General features: G+C 37.2%; 2 protein-coding genes across 4 annotated transcripts; one reads left to right on the top strand and one right to left on the bottom strand.

Moving 5' to 3' along the window:
- Positions 1 to 1,677: 1,677 nt before the first annotated feature.
- Positions 1,678 to 10,718, bottom strand: tmem151ba (transmembrane protein 151Ba). 3 transcript variants are annotated; one of them, XM_055186166.2, is made up of 2 exons: positions 9,530 to 10,718; positions 1,678 to 5,751 (listed from the first exon to the last, which is right to left on the bottom strand). In XM_055186166.2, exons 1-2 carry the CDS (start codon positions 9,626 to 9,628, stop codon positions 4,288 to 4,290), a joined length of 1,563 nt encoding a protein of 520 aa, XP_055042141.1. In that variant the 5' UTR covers positions 9,629 to 10,718; the 3' UTR covers positions 1,678 to 4,287. The 3 variants fall into 3 exon arrangements, with proteins under 3 accessions (XP_055042141.1, XP_073712551.1, XP_055042140.1); XM_073856450.1 differs by having other exon boundaries at positions 1,678 to 5,754; positions 9,487 to 10,715; XM_055186165.2 differs by having other exon boundaries at positions 1,678 to 5,754; positions 9,530 to 10,715.
- A 930-nt stretch (positions 10,719 to 11,648) lies between these two features.
- Positions 11,649 to 26,524, top strand: nfkbie (nuclear factor of kappa light polypeptide gene enhancer in B-cells inhibitor, epsilon). Its single transcript, XM_055186167.2, has 6 exons — positions 11,649 to 12,239; positions 16,778 to 16,880; positions 20,209 to 20,419; positions 24,113 to 24,201; positions 24,282 to 24,530; positions 26,067 to 26,524. The coding sequence occupies exons 1-6, from the start codon at positions 11,914 to 11,916 to the stop codon at positions 26,127 to 26,129; spliced, it is 1,041 nt and encodes a 346-aa protein (XP_055042142.1). The 5' UTR covers positions 11,649 to 11,913; the 3' UTR covers positions 26,130 to 26,524.
- Positions 26,525 to 27,112: the final 588 nt, after the last annotated feature.

The following is a 27,112-nucleotide window of genomic DNA, read 5'->3' as shown; positions in this document are numbered from 1 at the left end:
TTAGGGTTAGATTTACATGAAATGACATCCCTAACCAATAACTCTAACCCCAATGCCAGGCGACAATTGTTTAAGGTTTAGAAAATATAAACGAATAAATCAGAAAAAATAGTATAAACCAATATTTAAAGTGACATTCTAACACAAACACCAAATCTAACCCTAAACCGAAGCAACAATGGTTTGAAAATAGGAAAAAGCAGTTGAGTAACCAATCCGTGAGAATGTCACGGAGAAATGCGGAGATCCGTGGGGGTGCCGCGGAGGGATGAGCACAGAATTCCGTGACTATCCAGCGGAACTTTGTGAGATCATGTTGGTTTTCACTGTCCTTAAAACGGTCTGATGTCTTTCTTGTTCTATGTAGTCCCTCCTTCAGAAATACGTAACGAGTTCTGATTGTGCAGTTTGTTTAGTGTGTTGTGATTCGATAGCATCTTAGCTTGCCGTTAGCTTAGCTGGCGACTGACATATTCCTGTGGGCGGAGTTTAGTCAAAAACTGTTCTTGTGACGTCATTAAAGCAGGAAGTAGAGGGCTGTAGTCCAAACCGGCCGTTCGCTGTAGGCTTTGAATAGGGGAAAAAAATATATCATCTGGCAGTGAACTTTGAGGGTTTTTTTATTTTACAGGTATTATTAATGTGTTTATAGCAACATTACAAACTAAATGAAGTTTGAAAAATGGGATCAGAAAGAACGTGACCTTTAATAAGTAAACAGGGTCACCATGCTGCTCATTAAAATGTGAATCACAACCCAAAACATTTCATCATTTTATTGAGTTTTCTTAAATGTGGACACACATGTTTGGCCTCCAACCTGAGATATGCCACACACTTTATCAGCAACAATCAGATGTGATATTTATTATTATTGTGATATTTTCCATAGAATAAAACATCCTGCATGTCATTACAAGAGATGACAACATCCATCAATGATTATGAATTATCCACATTTGGACAGTGAAATATTTTCAGCTTTACTTTATAATTTGCTTTTGAATGTTCACTGATGTGATTATTGACTGTTAAAGGGTTAGTTCACCCCACAACGACAACCTGATCACAAATCCCTTACCCCTGTGTCGTTCTAAACCATTTAGGATATTTTTAATGAAAACCGTGAGGCTTGTGTCTGTCGTGTGGGCCGCAGTTTGATTTTCACAATCAAGCCCAGAAAAGAATGAAAGACATCACCAAAAAGGTCCATCAGTGGTTTAATAAGTGACGAAAAACACTTTTGTGCACAAAGAACACAAAACGATTTTATTCAACAATTTGTGCTTGGTCGCTCAGTGTGCTCTTACGAGCGGAGCTGCTGACGTCACCTACTGACGTAGTTACCAGTGTACAGACACAGAATACGCTGGCAAGTAATTTGTGCATTTATACGGGCTGTTTAAGTATTGTGTACAATGTTTGCATAATGGCTTAAATAAAAAATGGGGGGAAAAAACGCTGGCAACTACGTCAGGGGCATGTGCCGTAGTCTGCTCGTGAATGTGCACTGAAAGTACAAATTGTTGAATAAAATTTGTTTTGTTTTCTTTGCGCACAAAAGTGTTTCTCGTCGCTTCATAATATTATTATTAAACTACTGATGAACCTTCCTAACAATGTCCCTCACTCTCCTCTTTGATTGTGAAAATCAAACTGCGGTCCATACGACAGACACAAGCCTCACGGTTTTAATAAAAAAAATCTTAAAATGCGTCCTGAAGACAATTAAAGGATTTGGTGGTTTAGAACGACACAGGAGTAAGTGATTCATGATCAAACCGTCATCCTGGGGCGAACCAACACCTCAAACAGTTTGCTGTAAAACAATACTTTAATATCAGCTGACAGGTTGGCTGTTATTATCATAAACACACATATAGTCACAATTAGTCATTATAAATAGCATACATGCAAAAGTATTTATTCATTATACAAAATGCTTCTTTTTGTAACATATTAAGACCTAAAACATTTTTTTTGTATTTGTGGTCTGAAAAGCATTTGTAATACTTCTTCTTTAACTGCATTTAGTAGAAATACCATAAAACATATTTTTTTTACTATTTTTAGTACCATTTAGGTTTTTGCATGGTCGTAAAATAAATAAATGAGAGCTGTAAACTCTCTTTTAATACATTCAAGGCCTGCAGAATCTACAGTGTGGATAGTAAAGGAGTTGCTCAGGGATATTTGAACTTTCAGGATTCAAATAATGTAAAGATGTAAAGGTTATAAATGCATTTGTGTGCTCGTGTTTTTTAACCTGTGCTTCAGTCATTGACTGTACGGTCCTGTCCGCGTGATGTTTATATTTCAGAGATCATGCAGAGATCACATACATTAACAGTCAGGTTGTGCTTGTATATACAAATTATTTTCTTAATGCGACATGAACTCTGATTTTTATCAGTATTTGACATAAAATCATGGTTAAAAAAGTCATGGTGTTTTTGAACATTATTTACATTCTGATCTCAAAATGATAACTGTGACATTATTTCTGTTCAAAGCATCTTTGGAATCTTTGTCAATAAGCTTTTAAATAAAAACTTAAAATGTAAACTAAAATAGGCACTTAAAAAACAAGAGGTAGTTGCAAAAAATAATACATAATGCATTTACAGTAACATCATATTTTAAATATTTCCAATGTTTAAAATCTCAGCGGAGATGTTGTGTTTGTAGTTTATGTGCATGTACTAAATTATTCACAACATTGACACTGTTGCCATAAATAGTTTGTCTAATGCCAAAACAGACATTCACATTACTTTGAACTTTAGTCTGGCCTGTGTGTTGTGTTGTTTTGTTTGTTGTTTGTATATCCTGAGATTCTGCATTGTGAACACTGAAAGCGGTTTCGTCCTCTATGTCCTGCTGTGTGACACGCTTTATCTAAGAATATTTTAAACAATTATCCCAAATTTTTTATAAATTAAACATGAATTTTTCTACAATCACTTGTCACATATAGCAGGCCATTTGAAGTGAACGTCTATAAAGATAAAGTGATTGAAAATCACCAGATACATAAAGGATGTAGTTTCTCTTTAATTCAAATACTTTTTAACCTATATGATCTTGATGTTTAATAAGGAACTTCATGTTCACCTTATGTGTCAATCACTAGAATGTGTCATCATAAGTAGCACGGGTATAGCCAACAATACATTATTTGGTCAAAATTATAATTTGTTTTAATGCCAAAAATCATGTTCCTTGAAGATATTGTGTAAATTTTGTACCATAAATGTATTTATCATTAGTAATATGTGTTGCTAAAGACTTCATTTGGACACCTTTAAAGGCGATTATCTCAATATTTTCTTCTTTTGTTTGCCCTCAGATTCCAGATTTTCCAATAGCTTATTTATTCAGCTTTCTGAGGATGTATAAATCTCAATGTTTTTTATGACTGGTTTTGTGGTCCAGGGTCACATTATAAATGTTAAATATCAGTTATTATATATTTTTATATCTAGGATACAGCATGTGCTTTTAGGTTAAAGGTGCAGTGTGTAATTTTTAGAAGGATTTCTTGACAGAAATGCAAAATAATATACAAAACTATATTATCAGGAGTGTATAAAGACCTTTCATAATGAACCTTTATGTTTTTATTACCTTAGAATGAGACGTTTTCATCTACATACACTAAGGGTCCCCTTACATGGAAGATGCCATTTTGTGCCGCCATTTTTCTACAGAAGCCCTTAATGGACAAACTTTTTTATTAAGTTGTCTCTAACAATGACATGTTTGTCCTGTGTCAGCTACCGTAGCTTCTCTATGCATTTAAAAACCAAGGATTGAGCTGTGAACTTAGCTGTTGGTTGCAATTTGCAACCTCACCACTAGATGCCGCTAAAATTTACAAACTGCACCTTTAACAGTAATGGTTTGCAATTTATTGTTGTGTTGTTTGTCAATGTGTTGACTTGTTGAAGTGTTTTCTGATTGAATCACAAGATGCTATGGGAACAATTACAGTATCTGTAAATCTTTCATTAGAACGTGAAGTCCAAGTTTTTAGGGATGCAATAGTTGCTGAGTATAGTTGCTAACTGCATGTGTACTGAAAAACTGTGCCATTTTTTTTTGCGTTTAAAGGACAAATGTTGCTTTTGTACATTTTAAAGGAAGAGTCGAGATTCCTTTTCCAGGCAAATCCTCTGAAACTTTTTCCATACAAATCTGCTACTCTCATTATTGTAACAAAGCTGCACAAAACGTCTATTGTTTCTGCTGTTGGCAAGTGATGTGTTTTCACACAAGCAGCGGTCATTATAATGAAGTCTCCACACATGAGCTGTTATGGTGAAACGTCTGATGGTCACGACAGCCCTCATTGCGGTGGACGATCAGCACAGGGAAGTAAAGAGCATCCTGGTAGGCCGGAGGAGAAGGTGCGCTTTCTTCAGCGGTGGAGTGTCCTGCCAGGCATCGCGTGCTTTCGGTCGGACAGCTGGGATCGTTCAGACTACTACTGCGACTTCGCCAAAGGCAGCTGCGTCGAGAGCCATACAGACGGCTCAGTGAGAAGCGACTGCCGCTGAAGGGTAAACGCTGATTGTTAGTGTTGCAAATGCTCAACGCACTGCGGGAGAAGATCGAGGAGCTGCTGATGGACCGATGACAACGCTCGCAGTTCTGGCGGTAGCCGCCAAAGCCGCTTCCACCCGCCGCACCGATTCCACGCGGTGAGAAGGTGTTGTGGGTGGACTGCTGCGCCAGGTCCATCAGCACGGCCTCTGAATAACTGGGCACTAACTGTTGGTTGGAGCGTATGTGCCACTCCAGTTCTGTACTGTCGATAGTGTTGACCCTTGGGATGTGATCGCAATACGGTCTCTCGTCCGAGGGTGTGACGGCTACATAGTCAAAGCCGAAGAGTTTCTCCACGTGATAGTGAAGGTGTGCCGTGCGATACTCCGACAGCACACGCAGCGGCCACGATAACGTCAGCGCCGCAGCCATCCAGAACATGCCCTGTGACGCGTACCAGGGCAAGCGGTCTGGATCTGAGAAGGTGAGGATGTGTTCTTTGAATTCGACGTTCTTGAGGTGCATCCCTTCTCGTGCCTCCATATAATCATCCAGGCCCTCGTTCTCCGTGAAGAACCTGGCCCGCTGAGTCAAGTACGAGTTTTCTGACTCCACGTTGGCGAAGCTGAAGCACTTGGTGAAGCGTAGCTTTGTCACCGGAAAGCTCTCTAAACCCGTCAGTTGCTTGGAAATGTCCTTCACCCCGCAGTTCCCGTAATCAAACTCGGCCTCGGCCACGCGCGTGTTGACGCGCTCGTGGTACACCTGAGTGGTCGTGTAGGCGTCGCCGTTGCGATACCGCGTCACTTGGCGCGTCCGCCGTACGTAATGGTAATTAATGGCCTTCCACCAGATACAAGGCGTGGCTCGCTGCATGCGCTGCACGCGCTCAGAGGCACTCTCCAGGTCCACTTTACATTGAAGTTTGTTGCGCGAGTAACAGTGCCAACACTCCACGAGGTAGACCACGTAGAGCATGACGAGAAAGGCCACGGGGATGTAGATGTAGCCGTTGGAACAGGGACTGTCGTGGTACGTCATGGACTTTGTCTGAAAGGCACTGTCGAAGGTCACGCGCGTCACCTTTGTGACTTGGCACCAGGTCATTGCGATCACGCAGCAGTACATTAGGAGTGAGAGGAGAAGACATTTCCAGTGAGCTTCGTGACACAACGATTTGCTGAGGGACGACTGCACGGGTCGCTGCTGTACAGTGAAGATATAAAAAGAAAGGTGAAAAAATGAGCTGACCTATGCTTTAAATAGATTCAGTGGTGGCCGGTGACATCTCTTCTGAGGGGCGCCAATTCAAAATATTTGTTTGGCGTGTCATGAGTGCCTCGTCATGTCAAAATATGTTGGTGCATTGTGAACCTCTGTGCATTAAGAGTGATGTCAAAATATGTGCCTGCTGCAAACGCATTGAAATGGTTTATGATAAAAGAGACGCACATGTTCACGAAATACTTTCAAGACACTAACTATAAGTAGGACAATAAGTAGGATTTACCCCCATCTAGTATTGAAATTGTATTTTGCATTTAAACGAACATTGCTCTCTAGCGCCTCGCTTTTCCAAATGCGTGTTGAAACTACGGTAGCCATTATGTAATCACTGATCTCCGTGTCCGTGGTTCACGTGTTCTGAATGAAAACGCATTGTGGAAACGCATTGGTAGGTTACCCCGGATTTCCACCGACTGCGGAACGGCTACGGATCCGCTGCGCAACAGCGGCAGACCCTGGATTTCCACCGACTGTGGAGCGGCTGCAGATCAGCTCCGCTGCGTTACGGCTCCGCACTCCGCGGTCTGCCAATACCCACCGGATCCGTATTTGTTGCAGAGCGGCTGAAGTGACGAGGACCCGTGAGTTCTCGCAAATTCACATGAAGATCGCGCAATATCTAGTTCTGTCTCCGCCCATTATGACGTTGAATTATGACGTTATTACAATCCAGCCCAGATCACAACACGAGATCTCGCGAATTCAGGTATGATCACGCGATAAAGTCATGGCTCCGCCCTGGGGAGCTCTCCGGCATCCGTCAAAAATAGAAGCTATGCGTATTTGTGCCGGAGGGCTGCGGATGGCCGGAGCTGTGACGGATTCGGAGCGCAGTCAGTGGAAATACACACATTGACTTGAATGGAAACCGATTGACTCCGCCGCCGTTCCGCAGCGGATCCACAGCCGTTCCGCAGTCGGTGGAAATCCGGGGTGAGTCAATCGGTTTCCATTCAAGTCAATGTGTGTATTTCCACTGACTGCGTTCAGAATCCGTCACAGCTCCGGCCATCCGCAGCCCTTTGGAACAAATATGCAGAGCTTCTATTTTTGACGGATGCCGGACAGCTCCGCAGGGCGGAGCCATGACTATATTGCGTGATCATACCTGAATTCACGAGATCTCGTGTTGTGATCTGGGCTGGTCCAGCAAAACGTCATCATTTAATGTCATAAAGGGGCGGAGACAGAACTAGATATCGCGCGATCATCACGTGAATATGCGGGACCTCGTCACTTCAGGACGCAGCCGCTCTGCAACAAATACGGAACTGGTGGGTATTGGCGGACGGCGTAGTGCGGAGCCGTAACGCAGCGGAGCCGATCTGCAGTCGCTCCGCAGTTGGTGGAAATCCGGGGTTAGTGCTTTTCCTCTCTGCTATTATAGTTTATCAGTATGGCGGAACGGCATGGAAGCCTCCTTGGACTTCAATGTAAGTAAAGAGAAGAAATTCTAAGCTTACAAAGAAAAGCCAGATCACTGGCAGAGGTCATTTGACACCTACGAGGACATATTTATGAATAAAGACATTGATTTTGATTAATAAAACACTTAAAATCCTACTTACTGTCCCTTTAACAACTAACAACAACTAAACTGTGATTACACATGAATGATATTGAGTATCTGGCAAATGCGAGCGTGTCTTTTGTCGTGGACCCCTTTGAAGCGTCCGCAGCAGACACGCAGTCCGACATGACACATGATGCACATAGGTTTACATGACGCGCCAAACGTGTTTTGACATGACGAGCCACACACATGTTGGGCTAAATACGTCTTCATGAGCATTGCATCGTGCGCCCTCGGAATTTTTTTTTTACTGCCACCACTGAATGTATTCATGCTCACAGAAAATAATCAAGAAAGATTTTTGAAAGCTTATACTCATGAAAAAAATCACAATGATGACATCATATGTGCAAAAATCTTGTGCTTTTGATATTTAAGAGCATTTTGCTGATGGTTTGACTAAGTCAAGCATCACCATTACTGTTACTAGTACTGCTATTACTAGTAATCACATGGGACATACTAGTGGCAATGCCTCTGAATAGATTTAACTCGACAAAACATCTCAAGCGTTTATTATGATTCTTCTTGTGAAAGAGATTGTATGTCTGTCTTGTGCTTTTAACATGAGATGGCAATAAATGATTGATGTTTTTCTTCTATAATTATCTACAGTACTGTATCTCTAACCACAAGGCCCATGAGCTTCTCCCTGCTGGAGCTCACAGCGGGCTCATCATAGCTCTTAAATGTCGATCTTGGATAGAATTTCTCAGCTACTAAACACACAATGCTGGTTTTATCTGGTCTCCCAGCCTGGTTTTAGCTGGTTAAGCTGGTGTAGCTTTTTAAGCTAGGGAAAGACAAGCAGGACTTTGCCATTCTTAAACCAGCTACTTCCATTTTAAACCAGCCAACCAGCAAGGCCAAGCTTGCAGCCTAGTCAATCTGGCTTTAGCTGGTGGGATTTAGCTGAAGGTTAGCTTTGAAAACAATTATAAATTTGAGGTAAAAAAAAACAATAAAATAAAAACTCTAATTCAGCTGTAATTCAAAATACAACTGCATAAATGGTGTTTTAAGTCAAGTCGTGAAAAAGCAGACATGAAAAAAAAATCTGAACTAAAATAATTTTGCATATGAACCAAAATAAATCCTAACCGCAGCCGGGGCAATCCAGAGCCAATGAAGTGTGCAGTTGAGGTTAATGTTAAAAAGTGATTTTACTATTATTAAAATTAGAGAGCACATGAGCACACTATTTAAAGAGATATAGGGGGGTTTCCCGGACAGGGCTTATGCTAGTCCCAGACTAAAATGCATGTTTGAGCTGGCTTAATTTTGTACTGACATATCTTAACATATATCAGTGTTGCTTTGTCTCAAGATGCACACCAGATTTGTTTTTTGTAAGGTTTGATTGGAAAAACGACTTAAATTTAATATAAATAGTATAATAATAAATTAAAGGCCTAATAAAGTAAGGCCTAGTCCTGGCTTAATCTAAACACTGTCTGGGAATCCATTAAAGTTTTGTCATTAAACTATGAAATATTTCATTTTTAAGAGTTTATGTTACTAAGGATTATTTTTGTTAAAACCTGAAAAAATGTTTGCCCAGGCACATAAATTACAGAAACTGATTTATTTCCAATATTTAAACAAGGGATTATGTGGATCATTTCCTAAAGACTTCAAATAGAGATTAGCCAAGAATAAAAAGCATTTATTGACCTCAAGGGAAATGTCAAATCAACAAGCAAATGAGAATTAACTATTAATTTCTGAAGAAAGTTGAAATCCAGACTGCTCTTAAAGCACTAAAACTATCAAACAAGCCTGGACACACTGAAAAGGACGCAGAAGATGGTTCTTGTTTGAGCTCTTTCACTATACAGAGCTCTGAAGTTTGTCTTTTTACTAACTCGACATAGTCTGACAAACAATAAATTACATTCTGAAATAAATAGATAGATAGATAGATAGATAGATAGATAGATAGATAGATAGATAGATAGATAGATAGATAGATAGATAGATAGATAGATAGATAGATAGATAGATAGATAGATAGATAGATAGATAGATGTTTTATGTTAAAATAAATTGCGTCATAATAATTCTGTAAACATGCTTACATTAAAAACACATGAGTGTTTTTCTTCTCTTTTGGTAACTCACCACATCCCGTGGAGTGTCCGTCTGGAGGACTGAAGCACTGTCGTCTGTGACTGGAGCTGCTGGAGACATGATGGAGATAAGGACGAGAAAAACATCCATGTGTCTTCAGCGAGGCAACATTCTGTCCGCGTAAAAATGCGCATCAACACCACACTGCGCCTTTACGGCGTAAAAATCACTGTTGGACTGCTCGTTTCCAGTAACATTGCTTTCACAAGCACTGCTTATAAAAAATAAAAATGCTATCCACGCGAGACGGAAATATGGATTCAGCACACCGCGACATGAACGCGCATGACACTGAGACGCGAGCTGAATCCAGACTCATACATCAGTCATATCCAGGTAACGAGAGAGACAGATAGGAAGAGAGAGAGAGAGGGAGGGGGGTTGTTTATAAACGTCTCTTTCTCTCTCTCTCTGCTGAGGACTGTGTCCGTGACCTTGACTCCTTGAAGTCAATATGCTTCCCATTCCCATTTTTCTTTATTAGTTTATAAAGCACATCTATGGAGGACTGATCCTGCAAAAAATATAAATAAATGTACAAAGAAATATATAAAACAAACATAAATAAAGAAATACAAAAATATGCAGAGAAATATAAAAAACAAATATATTGTCTATATGACTCGACGATAAATACTAAAAACTTCTCTCCACTCCTCAAATACATAAAGCACAGCCTTTATAAAATAATAATAATACAAAATAAAGAAATAAATGTGTCAATACTCTTCTATGTTTGTTTTTATATTTCTATGTATATTTATTTTTGGTTTTTTTATTTATTTATAATTTTTTAGGGCTGCACATAACAACTAATCGTTTGCAGAATAAAAAATAGACGGCTTCAGCAGTAACAACATAAACACGCAGCTTTCGTGGTCATCACGTAACTTCCGGTAAACTCTGTGAAGAATAAGTAACAACAAAGTCCTTTAAAAGTAGTTTGTTTATATAACAAGCAAAATAAACAACACATAGATTACATAGGAACCCAAAAACATTTGTTATTTTCGACGAGGTATTTGTGAGTTCCGTTTCAGCAACTAGTCAGACCATTAAACAAACAGAAACCGGAAGTAAAGTTCGGACCAGACGCTTATCGCGTCACCGCACGTGCGCCCGATGAAACGGTCTTATGTGTGTGTGTTTTGTACAATAATTCTGTAAATATAGAAGATACACACCCATGCATGTATGCGTTTAAGAAATATTTACAGGTGTGTATATACATTTGTATATTTATATATCAAAAATATACATGCATGTGAGTGTATGTATAAATACAGAATTATTAAACACAGTACACACACATATAAGATGTAAACTTTTATTCTGCAAACGATTAGTTGTTATGCAGCCCTATAATTTTTGCAGATTTTTTTACTGAGGAAAAGCAAATTTTGCCACTTATGTGATGATATTATCCCACTTTATACGATATGAACCTGACATACATTAAATATGATTTTTGAAATGTACGTTTATGCAAATAACAAACTTCTCTTTTGAAAATGAGAAAATTAACTGAATGTTAATTACATTTTGATTGAATTTCCTCATGCAAACCATTAGCCATGAACAAATAAGTTCAATATACTTCAATAGATTCAGTCTATGCCTGTCCATACATACAGTACAGCTCCACCTGCTGGCTACTGTATGTATAGCCCAGCTTACTGTCAACTAGCTTCCGTGTTAAAAAAACCAAGACCTTCCAGTAAGTTAAATAATGTAGAATATATTTAAAATACAACAGTGTTTATATGCATGCATAAATAATTTGCCTGGGTGACTATGCATTTTGCAACTACCCATATTCATTATTAACTTTCCATGATAATCCAATTGATATTATTAGATGACTATTTTTTTTCAACAGGTCTCTGCAATGATGGGGAAATGCACAAAAGTCCAAGTGAACCTCGTGTTGTATCTGAGGGTTTAAATTAAGGAAAGAGGTTGTTGGATGAAGGTGTTGAGAAGAGAACAGGTTTGTATTTGAGGTATTTTAGGAGATTCCGCGGGGTTCTCGGTTCTGTGTTTGGACTGGAGCAGTAATGATATGGGTTCGCCACTCCCAATGGGGAATTCCCACTGTGGACAGTGACTCCGCCCACTGCACCGCTTCCCCCAGCACTATCACCCTAACCATACTTTGTTAGTTTCATTAAGTAAAGACTGATCAACTTTACCTCACGCTGATGCCACGCGCTGCACTTTACCGACCGATCGGTTGAAGGGGTTTCAATCTGGTTTCTGCAGTTTTGAGGCGGTCGGGGATGAGAAACAAAAGCGAATGCCTCTGGTGTCATAATGTTACGGTGATTTTGCGCTGTTGCATTGCATTAATATCGCTACTTTGACGGAGCTTCAGAATGGCGCGAAGCGGCGCTGAGAAAGAGCGCAAATTAGAACTGGACGAAACTCGGATTGACTCAGGAATCGACTCATATAAATCCATCTCCAGAGATCAGTACGGGAGTTTGGAGACTTCTGACGAGAAAGATAAAGCGGTTTGTGGCACAGATGAACGACTGGACTCTGCGTACGTGTCTTCGTCGTTAACTACGGAAAGTTTGGAGGATTTGATCGAGAACTGTCGTATTTCTGACTCTGAACGCAACGCGGTGAACGCGACGCAGTGTGAATACACCGAAGAGGAAGTGAGTCTCTTAACGACTCTGACTGAAGATGGAGACACGTACGTTTAAACTTCACTTCATTTAATAGATGTGAATGCTCTTAATGTGCAAATGTTACGAATTTGTGTTGTATTCATGCAATAAGGTTTAAGATATAGTGTGAATTTAGTTAAAGACATATCCACCACGAGTGCTTTATTATCCTAAAATATTAAAGGGATAGTTCACCCAAAAATTAAAATTCTGAAATTTGTTCTTACAAACCTGTATACATTTCTTTATTCTGATGAACACGAAGGAAGATATTTTGAAACCAAACTGTTCGTAAGCCCCTTTTACTTCCATAGTATAGGATAAACAATACTATGGAAGTCAATGGTGCCCCAGGTTCTTCAGGATGTCTTCGTTTGTGTTCGGTAGAGCGGATAAGTGTATACAGGTTTGCAACAACATGAGAGTGAGTAAATAATAACACAATTCATTTTTGGGTGAACTATCCCTTTAAGACACGGGTGGAAGGTGTCAAACAGCAGATATAGTTTCTGACATGTTTATAACATAACATTTATAGCTGGGTAGTGATACAGGAGTTGGCTGAACAGTTGTGCTGCTGTGCTGAAAATACAGATAAAACGAGTCTAAGTTGGTCTTATCTGGTTTAAGTATCTGGTTTGAGCTAGTCCTCCCAGCCTATTAAAGCTGGTCAAACTGGTCTTCCAGCCTGACCATCTAAAACGGTCCAGAAATCCTTTGGACCCACATGCTTAACCACCTAAAACCAGCTTGGTTTTTCAAGCAGGTGTTTGTAGTTCAGCATCTTTAAAAATAGCCAGAGGATATAGAAAAATCGTTTTTAGTTCAAATATGTAGTTTTATTCTTTAATAGCCTGTTGCAGGACTTTTAGTGTAAAAACGTCTTGCAGGAAATCTGAGATATCTTGAGGCTTTTAGTGTAGTTTAAATTTTAAAGTTACTAGTAAGTGCTTACATATATTAGTGCAACAACTTAAAGGGGTCATAGCATGAAAATCTGACATGTTTAAGTGCTATAATTGGGTCCCCAGTCAACCTAGAAAGTGTGAAAGAGATCAACCCGGTAACTTAGTTTTGGTAAACCATTCTCTGCATGCATGTGAAAAAATAGGTCATTCAGATTTTGCCATTAAGTGCAGAAAGTAAGAGAAAGAAAAAATAATTGACAGCATAAATAAGTTTCAGTGTTTGCATTTCATCAGCTTATTTGCATTTTAAAGGACAAATGTAAAAACGGTACAGTTTTGCTTACACCTACAATTTTAACATGATATAATACATTTTCTGTGGGGTATTTTGAGCTAAAACTTCACATACACACAGTGGGGACACCAATTATTTATTTTACATTTTTTTAAAAATCTCATAGTATGACCCCTTTAAGGTCATAAATCAGAATAATAGCAACAATTGGCCCTTAATGCTTTTCCAAACTGAGCAAATTTTTGATATCTTGCATCACGTTCATTGTGTTTATTTATGAACTCACAAATAAGATCTGCTGCAGTTTTTTGCAGTCTAATTCCTGTCTTAACAGGCCAAACCTAAAAATGGAGATAAAGGGTTTTGAAGTGAAACATTCTTTAACTTTTCTAATAAGTTTGGTGGAGTTTCCTAAGTGACACATTCCCGTGTGATGATGGGTCAGATTTTGATTACTGTAGCAGGGTTTGCTGTTTTATCGCTAAAGTCGGTAAACAGACATCTAGAAACTGGATCTGCCGTTTTTGGCGCACAAGAAGAAGAAGAAAGCAGAAGTATGCAGACATGCAGTGGAATTCCCCTCGCCGGCCCAGAAAAAAACATCTTCTATATGCTGTTGTTTGGAAAGTGCGAGCTTTTGTTGTGCATGTGAACATATATTTGAATGTACACGTCTCGTAAACATGTTTATACAAGCGTTGACCTTCAGACCAGATCGTGGTTCAAACTGCAGCGTATGTTCTACAACATGCGCAAACGTTCACCGCAAAAGTGAGCACGCAAACATAGTCTGGTTAATGTTAGCTTGCTTTCATTTCTCCATTGTGTTTTTTTTGTCAGTCACATTAAAGGATGTTTCTTGCATTTTGATTGGTCTAAAGATTGGCCTTCTATGGGTTGTCTGTGGTCAATCCTTTGAACCAAATTTACAAGAATAATGTCAAAGTTTATATTAAACGTCTGGAGGAGATCAGCAAATATGGATCAACTTTCATTTTAGTGGTGCATCAGCGGTGGTTTATTTGTATATTGAGAGTAAAACACTTTAAATGGCATTGTGCACGCAACAAAAAAGTCTGTTATTATTACTCATTCTTTGTTTCAAAGTTGTATGACTTTGTGAAAAAGTATGTGCTACTATAAAAAGAGTCTTTGCAGTCCACTTTAAACTATGACCAACTCTCAATATCTCCAAAAATTAAAGGACAGACTGTGACAGATCTGGTGGTGACTTTTTTTTTTTACAGTGCATGGCTTCAGATTTTGTAGTCCTACAGACTACTGTGATGCTAATATTGTGTTTTGTTGTCCAATTTGAAGCTGAAAACTCAAGACGTACTGAACATCATGAGCCATGCATGACAGAATTTTACGTTTTACGATTTCACACGAGCTGAAACATCATGAATCATGATTTACCACAAATCAGATTGATGACACTTGAATCATTCTCACATTATTTACATGTCAAACCCACTAACTTCTACCTGTTTCCAGTCTTCCTGACTTACTGTAAAAGCATACGGCCGAGGTTATCGCTCTTGGGGAAAACAGCCACCTGCAGGGAAAAAAAATGCAAGTTAGAGGATGGAAAAATAAGCCGAAGAGTTTGCGTTCCATACTCGATGAATCATTTACCGCTTTTTAATGACTCAATAAACATCTGAAAGCTGATCAAGGTTCATTTTTAGATTTGTATTGGATAAGTGATTTAAGAACTTGTGATTCTTTCCAGAATTGTGCGTTGAGATTAGCCAGGTGAAATGAAAGTGCATTAAGGGGCGGTTTCCTAGACAGGGATTTGACTAGTCCTAGACTAAAATAAATGTAAGAGCTGTCCAAACTGAAAACAACTTTCACTGACATATCTTAAAATACATCAGTGACCTTTATTTTGCCTCAAAATGCAAACAAGTAATGTTTTAGTAAGGCATGTTTGTTAAAACTAGTTATATTTCCTAATTAAACTAAGGCCTAGTCCTGGCGTAAAATAATCCCTGTCCGGGAAATCATCCCGTAAAGTATACTTAGGAAATGCTCTATTTTCATGCACTTAATTTCTACTTAATATAAAAAATACTCTTCATTACTATTTAGGAAAATTTTAGGGGGGATTTTCCAGACAGGGATTAGACTAGTCCTAGACTAAAATAAATTTAAGAGCTGTCCAAACTAAAAACAACTTGCACCGACATATCTTAAAATACATCAGTGCCCTCAAAATGCATGCCAGTAATGTTTTTAGTAAAACTAGTTATGTTTCCTAATTAAACTAAGGCCAAGTCCTGGCTTAGATAAGATACTCTCTGTGGGAAGCCACCCCTAAGTGTGCTATTTTGAGACATCATCTGTTTCAATAGAGTAAAAATCTGTGTAAGTATTACCGGTATAAGGTAAGGTTAACTGTATTGTTCCATCTGAGGAAATTTAACTTAGCCTTTCATCACCCATGCGGCAGTCACACAACTAATCGACCATTACAAACAATAACACACAGCAAAAAACAATAAAAATGAAATGAATAAATAAAAATATGTTAAGATAAAATCAATCTTAATTAAATAAGATAAAATTATGTATGCATTTTTCAAATGCACTAAGCTACTACTGAATAAACACTTGCGCTGTTTAGCACAAAAATAACAACATACTAAAAATGTACCTGCTGGTATTTAAGTGTATTTTTAGTACATTCAAGTATCTTTATTTTTACCTGGGAAACTTTAGAGCTATTGATACTTTTGGCATTGCGTGTTTAAAAGGATAGTTTACCCAAACATGAAAATCATTTACTCACTTGTAAATTTCCATAAATTTCTTTGTTCTGCTGAACACGGAAAGATATTTATAATCAAAAGGAAGCAGGAACACCTTTGACGTCTATAGTACAAGGAAGTCAAAATACTATAGAAGTCAATGGTGCTCTAAACATTTCTTTAAATATCTTTCTTTGTGGTCAGACTAAACAATGCATTTATACAGATATGGTGATGACATTAAAGTGTGAACTATCCCTTTAAGTTATGCTTGTGTTAATTATTGCAATAGTTCTTTCAAATGTATTACGTCTTGCTTCGTTTGAAAATTGTCTTCATTAGAAGATGTCTGGGTGCAGTATCTATCCGTCTATTATTATGCGTAAAGTTCCAGTCTTGCGCAATGTCTGAATGCGTCTGCCAATCGCAGCCGTGTGCAAGATTTCTCAGTATCAACCTACTTTTCTTCCACCACACATTGTGAAACATGCTTTTTTTAGACCGATTTCCTTGATGGTTTCTTTTTGGCTTGGCTTCAACTTTAACCTGATGTGAAACAGCCATTTAACCTTCAGCATTTCTGTGTCTGTTTCTCTCTTCTTCAGGATTCTCCATTTGGCCATCATTCATGAAGAACAAGGCTTTGCACAACAGTTGATGGATCTTTTTCCTCATGAGCTGCTCGATATTCAGAACAACTTGTATCAGGTGCTTACATTTTGCATACTATTCAAAACGTATGATGCACGAGCATGAAGAATGTAAACTGATGGTGCAACTAATCACATAGGAATGATGGATGTAAGTTAGAAATTTCAGGAATGAGTCCCACTAGTCCTCAAGCAAGAGACTATTTATTAAAGGAAATCTTGCATGAATGTTGTAAATAGTTTTGTTTTTCCCTTTAATGGGAAACTCCCCGAGTGCACATCAGCGTGTCACAGAGATTAAAACACAACACTCCTTTACTGGGGAGTGTAAGGGCTGAGTTTCAATTGTTATTTTGAAATTTGGGGTTTATCCAGCGTTAACAGGCCAAGGGGCTTTTTTGAGACCCCACCCACCTGCACACATGACCATTTCTATAGTTAGAAAGGCTAAATGAAACTTCCATTGACGTTTATGTTAGCATTTGGATTAAAGGGAAGCTACAGCAGGGGGTCCTGTCAACAAAATTATTGACATTCAGAGTTTGACAGACAACTCTTTAAAACCCAGAATTAAATCATTTACATCTCAACAGTGAATATGCATTTTGTGCTCCAAAATTTTTTTGTTGCAAGAAATGAATTATTCCTAATGTGTAAATGACTTTAGTATAATTTCACTTTGAACATACAATAAGTAGCACTTTGTTACTTTTGACCCTGTCAGCTGGGACGAAAGTAACACACAGGTGGGAGGAACTATGTTTTATGGTGTGATAGCACTTTTGGGAGTACTTCAACTCGGCGCAGTAACACCCTCCCTCTCCCATTATGAGAGTAAGAAGGGGAGCGGACTTTTCAGGCGAGTCGAAGTGCTCCCAAAAGTGCTATTACGCCATGAAATATAGTTCCTCTTTTAAATTCGCTTAGAAAAGCGCTACGTTTTATTTTGTACCACCAAACTTGTCTCGTCTTAAATAGGAAAAACGTTGATGTGTTTGGTCACTTCTAACTTTATCTCTAAATGGTACCATTGAATGAATGGGGCTAAGCTAAATGCTATCGAAGCGTCGCAGCGCGCTCCAGCGCTTACGTGCACGCACACAGATGATAGAGGGATGTATCAACAGTTCTTAGTTAAGGTTATTACATATTTTAATATTGAAAATGAGTAGACTATTCCTTTAACAAGTGTTACTTTCATCCCGACAGGAACACCTGACATTTGAACCCGATTTACTTTTATTTTGAAAAACTAAATAACCTGTAGTTTGATCAGTACTGTAACACATAAAACCAGAAACACAATTACGCTTTAGGAAATTACATGGTTGAAAACAGCTTTCTGGACCTAAACGCGCAAAACGGTGACAAAATAATGTGATATTTGTCAGCTCTGTCAAGGGTTGCGTGCTAAGGATGCTGTTATAGTTTGAAATGCTAATGTAATCACGGCTCGGAGAAAATCACTTTGTTACTATTGTCCCGCATTACTTTTGCCCCGGTTCTCCCCTTCTTATATATTTTTTGTGTATAAGAAAAATTATCATTTTCGTTTCTTTCTGTCAACTACCAACAACATTTCTGCCAAATTCTTATTAAAAATTATGTTTTCGAATTGCATTAGTCCTTCCAGAAAAACAGGCAAAAATCCTTGATCTTGCCACACGTTTTCTTAAAAATGCGATGGAATATGCAGGATATTTATGCACTTATGCAATGCAATTGCGGGAACTTGCAAAAACTGTTTGCAGCTTTTGCAGCTTTTCAATGATCACTTCACATAATCACGTCACTTCATAACGTTCCCATGGCAACAGGGGACATGGCTGCGCATGTGTGAAGTAAATGCAACAAGATATATGTGATTTTTGCTACGAAAATGCGAGTATTATGAAATCATGCAAGCCCGCATATGTTGCTCAAGGAATTTTGCAATTTATGCTGTGAAAGTGCAGAGTATTTGGAAAAAATGCGGCCCCCGCATCAAACTTTGGCTGATTATGCATTGAATCATGCGATCGCATAATCGCATTTTTCTGGAGGGACTGATTTATTTAATGAAAATTGAAATGGGGAAAACATGGTCAAAATAACAAAATATAATGTTTTTTTAGAAAAACACTGATTTATTTAGTGACATCTTTTATGCTCATGTCTTTTACATTTGCTGTTGGGTGACTTTGTCGCTCCCGATGTTTGCTTTTGTTGAAATTCAACAGACACTGGACTCAAATGGTCACAATACATCTAGAAATAATGATTAAAGTCAAAACTGGAGTGGTCCGTGGCTGTATATATGTAAATATTATGCATATTTTTATTTTATTTGGTAGGGTCTTATTTTTTGTGTTTGTCTCTCATTTACTGCCTCAAATTGGCCACATTGCTTCCTCAATATAGGTGTCAGACATTATAAAACCCACATAAGTTCAACACTAGTTCTTTGATCAGAATGTCATAACTTCATATAAAGATCATATCCTCTTATTCAGACGTTTACGCAACACATTCAGTGTTCATCATATACAAAAACCTGTTGAATATTCAGACAAACATCACGTTTAGGATGTGGGCTGTGGAACCTGCAGTGCACTGATTTGATTTATGTATTATATATATTTACTGATTATATTTATAGTTAGTTTAGTTATGTGAGATGTTATCAAATGTGGGTTGAAAGGTCTTTAAGTGTTGCAGTCAGCATTTATAAGTGTGAGTAATGCAACAGATTTACCAAAAGCAATGTCATCAAATAACGCCAGACCATTGGCCATATTACTCATACGTTCCCTTTGACAGTCAGTTTGTTACTCCCAGATTGAGTAAATCTTTGCATTGGCCTAACTTTTGTATTGTCTTTCCTCTTTGTCGTTAAATCAAGTAGTCTTCGTGAATTTATGTCATACTTTGATGTTCAGGTTAACCTTACAGGACATGCAGCAATGTGTTGTATCGTGTGATAAGGCTCGTAATCCTCTTTTACAAGACATTGGGACTGCCCCCGTACTACACAAAACCCAAAGTATCCGGTTGAAACAAAAATGAAACCATATTTCGGTTCACTGGATTAACTAACAACTGCAGCATGCTAGCGAATCATAAAAAATCAGAAGTTACATGCATTTATTCATAATGTTGTGTGTGTTTGTAATGCATTTTATTCTGTTAAGTAAGACATAAGATGTAGTTCTGTATTGTAAACTAACTTTGTCATTGTTGTAACTATTTTATCTCGTAATATCTTACTGACCAATCAGCATGCTGGACTCTTAATTTGTAAAAATTCTAATGTTTCATGTCAGATTAATTGGACTTTGTTTTTCTGATTAAATGTAAGATTTGTCACAATAATCAGCTGTAATCTTAATGTATTCTGATGTTTTCAGACGCCTTTGCATCTGGCGACGTACCTGAATCAGTCCTTCATAGTGAAAGAGCTGCTGGCGAGAGGAGTCTCACTGGAGCTACAGGACCAGGAGGGAAACACCCCTCTCCATGTGGCGTGTGAGCATGGTCTGTACGATTGTGCCAATGAGATGGTCAACGTCGCCTCATCCAACAAGCTCGCTCACGTGTTGGAGACACAGAACTGGAGAGGTAACATACTGCAAAAACTGTGAAGTATTAATGATGTTGAAGAAATATAGCAGGCAGTTTGAGATCATATATCTGGTTGTTATCATTGTGGCTTTCTGATGAAAACATCGTGTGCTACCGTTACTCATATTTTGGGTCAAACCCAAATACCAAACCTGAATCATGTGCAACTTGAGTCATTGAGTTTGTTTTTATGTTTTTAAATGCCATATGAAGCATCATTTGCATTTGGCAGATGCTTTTATTCAAGGCCCTGTTTACATTAGTGCAGTTTCATTTAAAAATTACTTTTATAATTGATATAATTATATTATAAATTATATTTAAATTAACAAACGTCTCCGAGTAGGTCACCCTGATGTTTTCAAACTAAAACAGGGTCTGCAGCATTTACAAAAGTTTGAGTTTACGAGTTGATGGCAAGTGTAACCCTACCAATATAATATGCTTTAAATGAAAACGCACTAATCTAAACACACTCTTACATGGATTCAAGCTATACATTTTTATCAGTATCTGTATATGCCAACTAGTATCAGGCTTAAATTGAGTTTAAATCAATGATTATTTGATAATTCTGTTGCACCAAACTTTAAACCTTTTTAGAAATAATTATGGTTACATTTAAACCTTCATTTTGATCTAGGTTTTAATTTTATAGTAAACCTATTATCTTTAATCCTGTTGCTCCATTACTTTTAACTCCTTTCCCGACAGCATTTTTGGTGATTTTCACAAAATGCCTTCCAAGAAAATGTTCTTCTAAAAATATATAGACGGTTTCAGCAGTAACAACATAAACAAGCGGCTTTCGTGGTCTGCACGTAACTTCCGGTAAACTCCGCTAAGAATAAATAACAACAAAGTTCTTTAAACATAGTTTATTTATATAACAAGCACAAAAACAACACATAGATTACCTAAGAAACCAAAACATTTGTTATTTTCAATGAGGCATTTGTTCAAGAGATCTGTTTAGCAACAAGTCAGACCATTAAAAAATGAAACCGGAAGTAAAGTTCGGATCCAGATGTGAATCGCGTCAGCGCATGTGCGTCAGATGAAATCGTCTACCAACATACAAATATATCAAATGAAAGAAGAGACCCTCTGCTTTCAAACAAACAAACAAAACGGGAGGAAAAAAACATTTCATCCTTTCTATATTTTTTCTCTGCTTATAAACTCTTAAATATTTCTTTAAAAAATATTTTTTTTAGCAAAAAGCTGAAATAATAGCATTTTTGTGAAGGAATTTTGTTGATTCAGAACAATTATCAAAACATACACAGAGTTTACAATTAATAAATAACGTTTTGGCTTCAGTTTTTTTCATAAATTGGGTAAGTAATCGCGGTATTGCAGATTAACGTAAAAATTCATCAGGAACACTTTTTTATGCAAATCTTTTTCTTTATTGACAAAATAACTTGTCAATGGCGGCAAAAAAGTTAAACTCTGATTTAAATTTCAGTTGGGGATTAATTTTAAACTTGCAACTGAGGACGTTTACATATAAAAAAAATGAAATCTACAATTAAATTGGCTGCTAAATGAACAGAAACTGGCACCTTGTGTGATTCAAAGATGAATTCCCACAGGTCCTTGAAATCTTTGAAAGTTTGTGAGTCTGGCGGAAAAAATTCAAGGTCCTAGGAAGTTTTTGAATATATACATGCATAGATTCAGGCCATTGAAAGTGCTTGAATCTATTTTATACAAGTTTTTTGGGAAAAAAATCCATATTATTCTCTGTGTAGTGTAGGATAATATCATAAAAATTCTAGACTTTTTAAGCGCACGTGTTACACTGTTCACTTTAAATGTTTATATCTTCTGTATGTGAATGTTGATTCATACCAAAATGCTTTTTTGAATAGTTGTGTTTGACACATGAAAACATCTCGGGTTACGTATGTAACTGTTGTTCCCTGAGAAGGGAACGAGACGCTGCGTCTCTCTTGACATACTTCCTGTGTCCCTGTAACACCATCTTTGGCAATATTTCAGATAGCGAAATACTTCCTCCCGTGTCACCCTGACTTTGTCATTAAGCCTCACCATTGGTTGAATTTGATATACACATTCAGACGCTCCTCCCCCTGGAGGCGTCCCCAAAGTGTCACCGCTGTGACGCAGCGCGAGTTCCCTCAAAAGGGAACTGTAACAATGTATCTTAAAAGGTAACACGATGTAACCTTGATCTCACTTTAAATGTGTCCTCACATTTAGTCCTGGAATTTGAGAGTATTGGAACTGGAAAGTCCTTGAAAGATCCTTGAATTTGAAGTTGGAACCCTGTTTATTACGAATAAAATAGAAATGCACACTCTTTTCAAATGCACATGAAAGAGGCTGAACGCTCAAGAAAACATTAACAGCAGCACCGGTGACGGGTAACCACGCTGTTCGCTTACTGCACTCCTCCCCTCGCTCTTTCTCTATTATTATTTTTCTATTTTAAAGCAGCATTATATTACCTATATTACATATAATTTGCATTATATGTAGCTGATTTAAAATACATGTCTACAAAAATGTGAATTCCTTTTTGAATAACATCAGCATTGTTGCACCGTATTTATCATGGCATTAACGTTCATAATTCATGAGGGCAGACAAAATAAATTGCAGATGAGGGTTTAAATAAAGGATTAGGTTTTAATCTAAGATTTGTTGATTAAATTAAAATAAAACTGGACTCAACAAACCCTAGATTAGCTCTAAACTTTGTTTAATTGAATTCTTGTTGGTGAAACCCACCCAATGTGTTCCTCAGAATCAAACCCACAACAGTTGTGTTGCAAGCGCAGCGCTCTCCCAAATTAAGTCCACTCTATAGACTTGAATGAGGAACCTGTGCTATACCAAGAGACCAGAAGTTTGTGTAGTAACGTTTCTATGCTGTTAGTGGTTTGAATGGTAGAGCTGCTTCTCATTGTACTGTCAGGGAGTTTTTTGTGAACAGAAAGAGTCAAACAAGGAAGTTATCAGAGAAAAAAACACAGCTTGGAGTTTTTAATAATGTTGGCATAGCGACTGTTTTCATAAACACACGAGCAGAAGGAATAGTAAGTCGTTCATTATGTAAATTGTCCCTTTGTGTCGAACGCAAAAATGACGTAAGAAGGGTTACGCAGAAGTGCTTCAAGGGATAGTTCACAGAAAAATTCAAATTAAACCCAATTGAAGATATTTTTAAAAATGTTAATAACCAAAAAGATCCGGGGCACCATTCACTACTACTACCATTTTACTACTATGGAAGTCAATGGTGCCCCAGATCTACAAAGATTCTTCAAAAAATCTTCTTTTGTGTTCAGCAGAACAATTAAATGTATACATTTTTGAGAGTAAATAATGCCAACATTTTCATTTTTGGGCGAACTTTCCCTTTAAGTGCAATAAGAAAGCTACCAGGATTTTAAAGAGTGTTTACATTCCCAACATCAGGATGAGAGCTGGAGTAGACATTAGCAATCTATTGTCATTTTTTTTGGTGAAATACTGTCACCTTTTTCAGCTGTATTCCCTTTAAAGTTAGTTTTACTTTACTTAACTGGTCACAGGTTTGATCCCCATGATACACACATACTAATAAATGTATACCCTGAAGTCACATTGGACAAAAGCATCTGGAAAATGCATAATGTAAAATAAATGTAGCCTAAAAGATCTTTCTTTTTTTTGTAGGCCTGACCTGTCTCCATGTAGCAACTCTACACAAACATCATCGCATCATGCGGCTTTTTACTAAGAAAGGTGTTGACCTGAACATACAGGTGAGCCGTTTTCCCAACTCCTGTTGACGTTAAACGTTTCGGCCTGTTTCCTGACCAAACGTATCTGCGTGTGTTTTTAGGAGGGTACGAGCGGGAAGTCTGCGCTGCATATGGCCGTAGAGCTTCATGATGTTACCGCAGTGACCCTTCTGCTAAACAAAGGGGCTAATGTAGATGCCACCATGTTCAATGGATGCACCGCCCTGCATTTGGCAGTGGGCCGACAGGACGCACCTATTGCCAACCTTCTGTGCCAGGCCGGAGCCGACAAGATGATCCGAAACCTGGAAGACGAAACGGCCCTTGATCTAGCAGATGGCAATGATGATGTAAGTAGATACCAAACAGAGCAAAAACGCAAGTTCAGTAGTGTTGAAAATCATTTGAGTCTACACTGAACTATAACTATAGTTTTAAACATGTTTATATATTAAAAAGAATAGCGGAGTTCACTATAATGATAAAGATATTGATTACTGCAGCGCTTGTGAATTAACGTCTGGATGCTAATGGGTCAGTATTGTGTCCGTATGGTTCAATTAAATGCAAAAGGGTTAAAATTTCAAAATAAATTTGCAGATTACTTGCATACATTCTCATTTTGTGGACCAAGTCTAATTTCTGTTTTTATTTCATTTTGAAAGAATATTTGGGGGATTATTGCAAAAATGTCAATGTGGTGTAACCGGTCTGTGTCAATTGGTGTAACTAGTATTTTTTTAATGAATATATAAATATATTAATAAAATAAGTGGAATAAAATATAACAATCTAGTTTAGTGTTATATGATTTTTTTACATACATTTTTACATCATTTGTCAAAGATTATTTATATAACAGAGCTGTTTTTAGCATATGTCAGGACAAATATTTCAAAAACGCATTAAAATGTACATTTAGAAATAACTAAAAATATTTTACAATTATTATTATTATTATTATTATTTTGAATGCTTACGCTTGCATGCCATCAAAGTGGATAAAATATTTAATATTTCTCATTCTTTGGCGCAATTACACCATTTGACATTTTCAGGTCCATTCAGTCTTAACTTTCATAAAAATGGTGCAAATGTAATTTTTTATTGCATAAAATTAACATAAATACACTATATGCATTGAAATAAACCTGATGCATGTTTTTAAAACAAGTTTTTTTTTTTACATTTCTCATATTGCCAAACCGTTTTTCTCGCTGCCCCTAATATAGCTATGGTTATAGTTAAAGTGTGAACGGCCCCAAAAAAATGAAAATGAAAATGAAGCACCATTTACTACCATTATAAAGCTGGAACAGCCAGGACATTTTTTTTTACTTCTATTGTCTTCGTCTGGCAGGAAAGGTTATCATATACATCAAGGATGGAGTAAATCATGGGTAATTTTTATTTTTGGATGACACTACAAAAAATGATTTTCAAGAAAAAATTCTTAGTATTTTTGTCTTGGTTTCTGTAAAAATATCAAAAAATTCTTAAATTAAGATGTTTTTTTCTTGATGAGCAAAACGACCCAAGAAAATAAGTCTAGTTTTTAGACCAAAAATATCAAATTTAAGTGATTTTGTGCATAAAACCAACAAAAAATTGAATTTAGTGTTTAAGAAAAATGTTCAATGTTCTTACCCCATTGTCAGATTTTTTGCTTGTTTAATGCATAAAATCACTTAAATCACAAATTTTTTTCTTAAATAATTTTTTGCAGTGTATCCCTCTGTTCTCACTGTTTGTGTCTAATGTCAAATATGCTTGCAGCCTGTTCACTATTTACATGATGACTTTACAATTATGTAAATGCATTGATTATGTAAACTTACTTGTTGAAAAGTGGATGATATTTTAACGTTTCTTCTTTTTTTCTGTAGATATTGGCCCTGTTTCCTTTTGATGACATTCAGATTATGGGAAGGACAGTCATGAACTTTTAAATATGTGATTTTTTTAAATGTTTATTTTTGTTTTATGTTTTAATTGTGATCTGAAGTTGTGAGACAATTTTATTTCTGCACATCTTTTGATCTTTCTGCAACTTCATGTCAAGCTTGATTATTTAAATCCAGCTGGTTAATTCACACAGCACCACATGATTCATTCATATTCACCGCTGTGTGTTTCATGATGTCATCAAGCAATGCAGACATTATTTGTATTATATGTATTCTGTTGAGCAACTTTGATGTAAATGGCAGTTAAATGCATTCTGATATATAATTAGAAATATTCATGTTTTGTAGCAGTAATGTTGCTGTAAGATGAGCAAATGCTTTGTAGATGTGTTTCCAGTGAAGAGTCATAGTGTCAATAAAACCAATTGTAATATTTAGGTTCGGTGTTTCTTTTCAGCTAAAAAGTCAAGTCAGCCTTTATTATTGTCATTTCAACCATGTACACAGTGAAATGAAACAACCTTCCTTCAGGACCAATGTGCCACATACAACACAATACTGCAAAAACCTGCACAAAAATACAAGTTATATGAATCCTGTGTGTGCAGATAAGGTATGTTTCATTTCCACAGTTTTTAAAATGATCTGGGAACCATTTCATGAATATATGCCAAACAAAAACTTTACAATTTGAAAGTATTGTGGTTGACCAGAGAGGTCGATTTCAGAGATAAATGCCATTACAGACACTGTCACAAACATTCAATGTATGTCCACAAAATAACTACTACTGAAAATTACTGGAAAATCAACTACTTTAAAAAAAAAAAAATCAAAATCTTTATTATCTTTTGACTTTAGTAGTATGGCAGATATCATCAGTAGATTTTGTAAGTGATACAGATTTGGACAAACAGATCTGTCATCTCATAAGATGCTCGGATGTGCTTATTGACTCATGATTTGACTGACAGGTGTCAGCAGCATTGAATGCAGTCATTATTTACAACACTTTATGACAGTCA

Source organism: Misgurnus anguillicaudatus, chromosome 18, assembly GCF_027580225.2.
Source record: "Misgurnus anguillicaudatus chromosome 18, ASM2758022v2, whole genome shotgun sequence".
Classification (NCBI taxonomy): domain Eukaryota; kingdom Metazoa; phylum Chordata; class Actinopteri; order Cypriniformes; family Cobitidae; genus Misgurnus; species Misgurnus anguillicaudatus.
The sequence above is the reverse complement of the archived record's forward strand: the minus strand, read 5'-3'. Positions and strand labels throughout refer to the sequence as shown.